General features: G+C 56.3%; 2 protein-coding genes across 2 annotated transcripts; one reads left to right on the top strand and one right to left on the bottom strand.

Moving 5' to 3' along the window:
• The first annotated feature begins 26 nt into the window (after positions 1 to 26).
• Positions 27 to 5,079, top strand: Tmem101 (transmembrane protein 101). Its single transcript, XM_010642955.3, has 5 exons — positions 27 to 506; positions 656 to 836; positions 1,594 to 1,740; positions 2,305 to 3,290; positions 3,883 to 5,079. Exons 1-4 carry the CDS (start codon positions 370 to 372, stop codon positions 2,611 to 2,613), a joined length of 774 nt encoding a protein of 257 aa, XP_010641257.1. The 5' UTR covers positions 27 to 369; the 3' UTR covers positions 2,614 to 3,290; positions 3,883 to 5,079.
• Positions 5,080 to 6,657: 1,578 nt separating this feature from the next.
• Positions 6,658 to 8,206, bottom strand: Nags (N-acetylglutamate synthase). The gene is made up of 2 exons (XM_010642956.1): positions 8,000 to 8,206; positions 6,658 to 7,112 (listed from the first exon to the last, which is right to left on the bottom strand). The coding sequence occupies exons 1-2, from the start codon at positions 8,074 to 8,076 to the stop codon at positions 6,959 to 6,961; spliced, it is 231 nt and encodes a 76-aa protein (XP_010641258.1). The 5' UTR covers positions 8,077 to 8,206; the 3' UTR covers positions 6,658 to 6,958.
• Positions 8,207 to 8,212: the final 6 nt, after the last annotated feature.

Genomic DNA, 8,212 nt, shown 5'->3' with positions numbered 1-8,212 from the left:
CCCCCCCCCCCCCCGTGAGTCCCTCTGGGCACGGTGCCTAAGTCACAGGGTTGGAGCTTGGGCTAGAGCCAAGGTCTGGCTGCAGACGAGCGTGCGTCTGCCAAAGTGCGACCCAGGACATGGCGCTCTGACCTCACTGCTCCTTCCTCCAGACCACTTCTCACTTCTGCAGGTACAAAGCTAGTCCGGTGAGGCGGGCTGGAATCCACCTTGACAGAGCGGAAGGCTTCTGTCCCGGAACTAAAGAACCAGAAGTGTGCTTCCGGATGTAGGGAAAAAAAATCCGCAAGGAGCCGGAAGTTGCTCGTCGTATCCCTGCACCGGCCTGGCATTTCGGAGTGAGGCCGCAGCGAACTGCCCTTTCCCAAGATGGCGTCGAAGATCGGTTCCAGACGCTGGCTGCTGCAGCTGCTCATGCAGCTAGGCTCGGTGCTGCTCACGCGCTGTCCGTTCTGGGGCTGTTTCAGCCAGCTCATGCTGTACGCCGAGAGGGCCGAGGCGCGCCGGTGAGAGCCCGCGCAGAAAAGCAAGATCACTAGTTACAGAAGCTTGAACAATCAAAAAAGAAAACCCCCAAAGACTCCTTATACCATCCTTCCCTCCAATTTCAGGTGCTCTCCTGCCCCTCCCGGCTCAGGCGCGCTCTCGCCCTCAGGAAGCCCGACATCCCCGTGCCCTACCTGTACTTCGACATGGGCGCCGCCGTGCTGTGCGCCAGCTTCATGTCCTTCGGCGTCAAGCGGCGCTGGTTCGCGCTGGGCGCCGCACTGCAGCAGGTCCTGAGCACCTACGCCGCCTATGTGGGCGGCCATGTCCACTACGGGGACTGGCTGAAGGTGAGCGGGACCCCAGTGCAGGCCGGCAGCGCCAGGCTGCGCCGCGCATGCAACGTGAGGTCTGGAGGTGGGAGCACACCGCCCCGGGGCACGCCGCAGGGATGTGGGGGACAGAACCTCCACCACCTGGCTTCCAGGACCCTTTAACCACGAGAAATCCCAGGCCTGGCGCTGTGGGACCCCGCAGTGGACCTGGTCCACCCGCCTGGTTGTGTGAAGTTGTGTAATGAATCTGAGTGTAGTTCAGGCCGGAGCCCGCCAGACCCAGGGGTGAGGGTCTGTGGGCAAAGCCATGCCCCTCGGGCAGGACCAAGTCCCTTAGGGGAGACCGATGTGCTTACAGGGATGGCACCAAGGGTTCAGAGGTTCAAATGGAACAGATGAGAGTGCCCTGGGCTCAGTCTCCAGACCTGTGGTGGGGAAGATGGCCCTGTGTGGGTCCCCGGGTTCTTTCACTTTCTGTAGGACCATGGACAGTTTTCTTAACCCGTTTGCCTCAGTTTTCACTTCTGTAAAAAAGAATTATGTATCTCTGCTGTACCTGCCGTCTGCATTTGGAAATTGTACGAAGGTTCATGACGCGGGATGGAGAGACCCAGGAGAAATGTGGTGGCTGTGTCTCCTGACCTGGGTCCTTTGGCCTAGGACCCAGGAGAAATGTGGTGGCTGTGGCTCCTGACCTGGGTCCTTTGCCCTAGGACCCAGGAGAAATGTGGTGGCTGTGGCTCCTGACCTGGGTCCTTTGCCCTGGCCCTAGGTCCGTATGTACTCACGCACAGTAGCCATCATTGGTGGCTTCCTGGTGCTGGCCAGTGGTGCAGGGGAGCTGTACCGCCGCAAACCCCGCAGTCGTTGTCTGCAGTCCACCGGCCAAGTCTTCCTGGGCATCTACCTCATCTGTGTGGTAGGTTGGGGTTCTGCTGGCTGAACTGCCTGGTGGGTGGTGAACTAGGGGCCCAGACCTGGCAGAGCACAGGCAGACAGGCAGCCCAAGGCCTGACCCAGTTATAGGTGTCCTGACTCCCGAGGACCGCCCTGGGTCTGGGGCCCTCTGGAGACCTGACAGAGTCCCCACATTCGAGAATGTGCCCACACTCTTGCCACCAGGTAAAGAAGTGGTTCCAATCCTGAAGGCCAGGAGAACAAGGCGGGTGGTTCTCGTGGAGTCCAGCTTCCTGAGGACCGGGAGAGGGGACACCGGTGTGCTGGGGTACATGCCCCAGCTCAGCCTGACACCTAGAGCTGCCGGGGCCTCTCTGACGCTGGCAGCCAGGAGGATGAGGATGGGCAGGCCTTGGGCACCTGGCCTCGGCTCAGTTCCCAGGCACCGGCGGGGCTGTGAGACAAACTTCCTTCCCTGAGATGCCCTGTGGAGAGGAAGGGAGGGAGAGAGTGTGGAGGCCCAGCTTTGAGGGAGCCCCCTTGTGAGGAGGGCTGTGGAGCTGAGTCTCAGGATGGCTGTCCCCAGGCGTTCTCGCTGCAGCACAGCAAGGAGGACCGGCTGGCGTATCTGAACCTTCTTCCTGGAGGCGAGCTCATGGTGCAGCTGTTCTTTCTTCTGTACGGCATCCTGGCCCTGGCCTTCCTGTCCGGCTACTACGTGGCCCTGGCTGCCCAGATCCTGGCGGTGCTGCTGCCCCCTGTCATGCTGCTCATAGATGGCAATGTCACCTACTGGCACCACACAAGGCGGGTGGAGTTCTGGAACCAGATGAAGCTCCTTGGCGAGAATGTGGGCATCTTCGGGGCCGCTGTCATCCTGGCCACTGATGGCTGAGTCTTCCTGCCTCGCTGGTTCTGCTGCTGTTGGCCTCACTTCTTTGTCTGTTTGGTCCTTTGTGGGTTTTTTCTATTTTCTTTTTTTTGCCTTTCTTTCCTTTCGTAGTATGAGACAGGTCTCGGCCCCAGGTTCATGGGTCAGCCCTTTTGGGGTGGGAGCCCTGACACTGATGCCCCCTGGGCTTCTTCCTGTTTGTGGAAACTGAGGCCGGCAGGGCTGGGGTGCAGGTCCTGAGATGGGGACGAGGGAAGGGAGACCGATCCGATTGTGGTCTATATCTGCAGCAGCCCCGAAAGCCTCATTTGGAAGGAGATGGGTTATGGGGCGTACTGCCAACTTCCTGTTGGACGTAGGATCAGGTGGGAAGGGGAGGCGGTCCAGAAGGTTCATCTCCCTTCTGAGCTCCTCTTCATCTCGTCTCCTCCGCTGTCATGAGGTGAGCAGCTTTTCCTCCACCAGACCCCTCGGCCAGGCCATCCTGCTTTGGAACCAGCCGACTGTGGACTGACATGGAGCCAAAATCAACCTCACTTAAGTTGTGGGTATCTGTTATTTTTGTCCCAGCAACAAGGAAAGACAAGTTTTGATACCAGGAATGGGGTCCTTTCTGCAATGCTACCTGACATCGTGGTTCAGAAGCCTTTGGAATTGGTTCACTGGAGGAGTCTGGAAAGGTTTGGAAATGCCGGCTGGAGAAGCCCTAAAATCCTGTAAGCTGAGCTTGATGGGAAGCTCTAGTTGGAGCCAGTTGAAAACCAGAAAGCTAGCCGGGAGTGGTGGAGCACACCTGTCCTCCCAGCACTCGGGAGGCTGAGACAGGAGGATCACTGTCTATTCGTTCAGGGCCAGGTGAACTACACAGTGAGCCCCTGAAAAAATAAGCATTTTTTCAGAATGTTGAAAATAAGGCAGACCGTAAAGACCAGACTCAATTAGATCCTGTTCAGTCAGGGGCAGGGAGTCACTGACATGGACTCCAGGCCATGTTTATTTCTCAGGCAGAAAGGTTGTGTACATTTTGTTCCTGTTCTGAGACTGTAGCAGACTAATCTGGCAGAGGAAAACAAGGCAACCCAGCATTTCAGCAGCACTGGGTACTGTCGGTGCCTTTTAGCTAGATCTGTATTAAGAATCAAGGGAATCAGTGGTGCCGCCACCTGCCTCACAAGCACAAGGTCCAGAGTTGGCTCTCCTGTACAAAAAAAAAAAAAAAAAAAAAAAAGTGGCACAGCTAAGTAAGTTTTTAAAAGTTTTGATTTTTTCCAGAAAAGTACTTGGAAAGTTGGAGCAGAAGAGAGCCTCTTGCTGAAAAGATGGGTGTTAAAAAGAAGCCAAGTATCTTGCATCAGGACAGTGGGAAAATGGCTTGCTGGCATGTCAGGAATCAGCAAAATCCACCTCTGTCTGCAGGCTCAGGGATGCAAAGCTGTAGACTCAGAAGAGTGCCCCACAGCACCATGCTTGAGAAGACCCACATAAGGAATTGACTCCTGGGGATTCAGTTCACCATGGTCAGCCATCCAGGTACTCAAGAGGCCTCTGCAGCTACCATTGAAGGGGGCCTGGCTACTGCTCAAGCAAGAAGCAAGCCTCAGCACTATCTACATGGTGCTGGTTTTGCAGAATACAAAAGTAGGGTCAGGAAGGTTTCCACGCAGAATTTGGAAGGCCTGGGAGGACAGGCATGTGTCCCTGTGAGCAGCTCAGGACGTGAGTGTGAAGTCAGAAGTGCAGCGGAGACCACAGGATGCTGGGAAAGCCAGGAACCTGGATCATCTGAGGAAAGCTGCAAGGAGTGAGCACAGCTGGCTCGAGAGACGGTTACCACCATCACTGGGAGTGCCCTCAGGTGGGGCCGCCCGAGGCCTTTGGAGTCCACATCTGGCCACAGCGTGCTTCTGGTGCTGGGCACTGAGCTATGGGACTTAATGTTTCCCTGCTGGGTTTGTCTTTGGTCCCTTTGGTTCTGTCCCCTCTGGAGTGGGAACGTTTACCAGGTGCTTTGTATGTGGGCAGCATAGAACTTGCTTTGCCTTTTCTAGGGGTTCACAGCTGAGAGTTTGCCTTGAGCCTCACAGGAGACTTTGAACTTGGACTTTTAAGCAATACTGGAACTTCCGGGACTTTGGCAACTCTTAGAGATGACTGAATGCATTTTGCATAATGAGATGCACATAGTCTTGTGGGAGGTAGGGTGGAACATTAGTGGCTTGTATCTGGATGTTTCCCAGGCCAGGTGGGTTGGAAGGCTGACAGCTGATGTGCTGTGAGGAGGAGGGGTCTTGTCAGAAGAGGGGGGTCACAGGGACATCCACCTCCCTCCCTGGCTCCTCCACCAGGCCCCTGCCACGTCCTGCCTCGGAGCTGGCTATGGCTGAAATGTGACCAAGACAGACTACTTTAACCTTTCCCAGCAAGGAGGAAGTGACTAAGACCCTGAAGTGAGTAAATGTGAAAAATTCCTATTTGTGCAAGTTTTTTTGTTGTTTTAATGTGGTATTGAATATGGGTACTCCAGCACTGAGCCACATCTCCAGCCCTTTCTGCTTTTTAAGGGTCTTGCTGAGCTAAATTGTGCTCACACTTGTAATCCTCCTGCCTCAGCCTGCTTGTGTCAACACTTAGATCAAGGTCCTAGGCACCGAGGGGCAGGTACCACGGAAGCCACAGGCTTCTCAGGCAGGGCGGGGCAGCCGCCCTGGTCTTGGTGGCTGGTGTCTCTTCTGCTGCCACCTACAGGGCCTCCTGAACACCAGAGCATGCATTCCTCTGAAATACACTTCAGGGACCTTTGGGCTGGATCATCCGCCCCACAGGCACTGTGCCATTTGTTCAGTTATTGTTGGAAATTTTTTTGGTTTTGGTTTTGAGACTGGGTCTCACCATGTATTCCAGGCTGACCTCGATTCCTAGCAATTCTCCTGCCTCAGCCTCAGGGTGCTGGGATGACAGGCATGAGCTGTCACACCCGGTTTCATGTTGGGTTTTTTGGAAGCCTCCACTGTGGGCCACTGGTCGTCCCCTCCGAGTCCCCACAGCCCTTTGGCTCTTTTTAGAAAATCTCTGAACCTGAGCTGGGTCCCAGGACTGCAGAGGCTCAGGGTTTGGTCCCAGCCGGCAAAGCCCACCCCAGCCCTCCAAGTCCTCACGATAGTCTCTGTATCGGTTTCACCCTCAGTCCTTGCTCTCTCACCGCAGCTCTTGGAATCTAGTGAGAGGACAGGTGTGCCTGGAACTGGGGTTTCATATGCAAGACTCCAAAAGGTGGTGCCACGCTCACACCAGGGCAGTCCAGCCACATCTGTGTCCCCAGGCTGGAGGGAGAGCATACTGCTCTCTGCCTCAGCCCTGTCGCTGTCCCTACTGTGCCACAGTGGCCCCTTAGCTGCCTGTATCCCTGCTTGTCCTAGTAGGCACACGGCACCTGGCCCCTCATGTTGAACGAGCCAGGTTGTGCTGGTGTACTGTTGTAACAGCTACTTGGGAGGCTGAGGCAGAAGGATGGCAAATTCAAGACCAGCCAGAGCAATTTAATGAGACTGTATCAAAATAAAAAGTCTTGGCTTTTCCTGTTTTCAATTCCCAGTACCAGGTCCCCATAAGTTACCTTTTTTTTTTTTTTTTTTTTTTTTTTGGTACGGGGGATTGAACTTGGGTCCTTGCACTGGTGAGGCAGACAATGGAACCACTGAGCTAAATCCCCGGCCCAAGTCCCAATAAGTTAACTGGGGCCTCTGGACTCCTCCCCACAGCACACTAGTCCTTTAGGGAAGACACAGGCTCCAGCTGGCTTGGGGAGGACATCCAAGTTGGGTTTTAAGCCAGTCACTTGTTCCTGGCTTTGCTGGGCTCTTGCTAATAAAAGAGGAGCCTGTGGTGGCCTGGCTCTGAGCCTACTTGGGGGTGGGGGCTGGGATGTACAAGGCAGGTGGACACCTGGGGAGGAAGTGGCCACTGTCCCTGGGCCTGCATCTCTTCAGCCCTCCACGCCCTTCAGGTCTCTGAGGGCCACTGTGACCTCTGTTCACACGGGTGCTGTCAGACAGGGATTGTGCTTTAATCGGAGCTCCTGTAAAACCACCAGACCCCAGGCATGGGGATGTGGGCGCAGGCAGCAGGGAGGAGGTGCTCAGGGCAGTGGCCAGGCCCAGCGCAAGGCCCCTGAGGCCAGCCAGGCAAGGGTGGAGGCCTGGCTTCTGTTTGTGGTCTTGGCCTCCGTTGGCCCCTGGCTGGTCCCACTTGCAGCCCTCTTGGCGGGGCTCCGCCAGCAAGCTCCAAGGGACACGTGTGGTTTCTGGTCCACCCTGGCCTCGGTCCCGAGGCCCATGGGGCCTGGTGAGGGTCAGCTCCCTGGGTCTGAGTCTGGCTTGCAGAAGGAGTCTGGCAGCCCCTTGGCATGGTTGACCAGCTCATAGGAGTCCCGGATGTCGGCCAGGCCGAACCAGAAGAAGATCCACTGCTTGTTGGAGAAGCTGCCATCGCTGTGCCTGAAGTACCTGGGGGAGGGGCGGCTCAGAGTAAGGTGGGACTCAGGCACCAGAGACCAGAGTCACCCTCATCAAAGTGCCCAGGAGGCATGTGCTGTTTTGAACCCTGGGCCTTTGCAATAAGCTGCACCCTCAGCCCTTTTTTGTTTTTGTGTTTTTGAGATAGTCTTGCTATGCAGTTCAGGCTGGCCTCAAACCCAGGGTGATTCTCCTGCCTCAGCCTGCTAAGTGCTGGGATTTCAGGTGTGTGCCACCACATATTTTTAATTTTGAAAAAGGGTCTCCCTAAGTCACTCAATTGCTCAGGCTGTTTGAACATGCAAACCTCCTTCCTCAGCCTCCCAGAGCAGCGGGGAGTACAGATGCAGACCACTATGCCTGGCTTCCTTGGTCACTTCCTAAGAGTACACAGGGCAGTGGTGATGAGGGTTTAGTTGCTGAAAGAAAGGAAGGGGGTTGTCCACAGGGAGGTACGGTGGGCCTGGGGGCAGGAGCTTGGCAACTGAGCCTGAAAAGAGGCAGAGAGAAGCCAGGCACAGTGGCGCAGGCCTTCCATCCCATCCCTCGGGAGTCTGAGGCAGGAGGATGCCCGCGAGTTAGAGACCAGCCTAGGCCAGGAAGGGAGACCTTCTCTCAAAAAACCAAAAAGCGGGCCGGGGATTTAGCTCAGCGGTTCGGTGGCAGGCCTTGCAAGCGCAAGAACCCGAGTTCAATCCCCGGTACCCCAAAAAACCAAAAACAAAACAACAAAAAAGCATTTAAAAATCAAAAAGGAGCCAGAGAGTCAGCGTTTCTCCGGATCCCGGGACGGGGGACTGCCACACTGGCCGTCGCTGACCACTGGAAGATCCCCGGGCGCGCCTAGTGACCGAGAGGAAGCCCCGCCTCCAGCCTACCAGGGGTTGATGGGGTTGGTGACCCGCGAGCGCCAGAACAGTGTCTGCAGGTCCCGTCGCAGGCACTCCCACAGCATCTCGCCGGAGCCCTGGCCCTGGCGGCTGGCGCTCACCACGAACTTGTCCAGGTAGGGCGTGCCGCCCAGCACCGGCTCCACCGTCAGGATGGCGGCCGCGTTGTACCTGGGGACACGGGGCGGGGCCCGTCAGGCT

The sequence above is a fragment of the Fukomys damarensis genome, unplaced genomic scaffold (genome assembly GCF_012274545.1).
Source record: "Fukomys damarensis isolate Sample0158 unplaced genomic scaffold, DMR_v1.0_HiC HiC_scaffold_13, whole genome shotgun sequence".
In the NCBI taxonomy this organism is placed as follows: Eukaryota; Metazoa; Chordata; class Mammalia; order Rodentia; family Bathyergidae; genus Fukomys; species Fukomys damarensis.
This window is presented reverse-complemented; position numbering and strand designations above follow the sequence as displayed.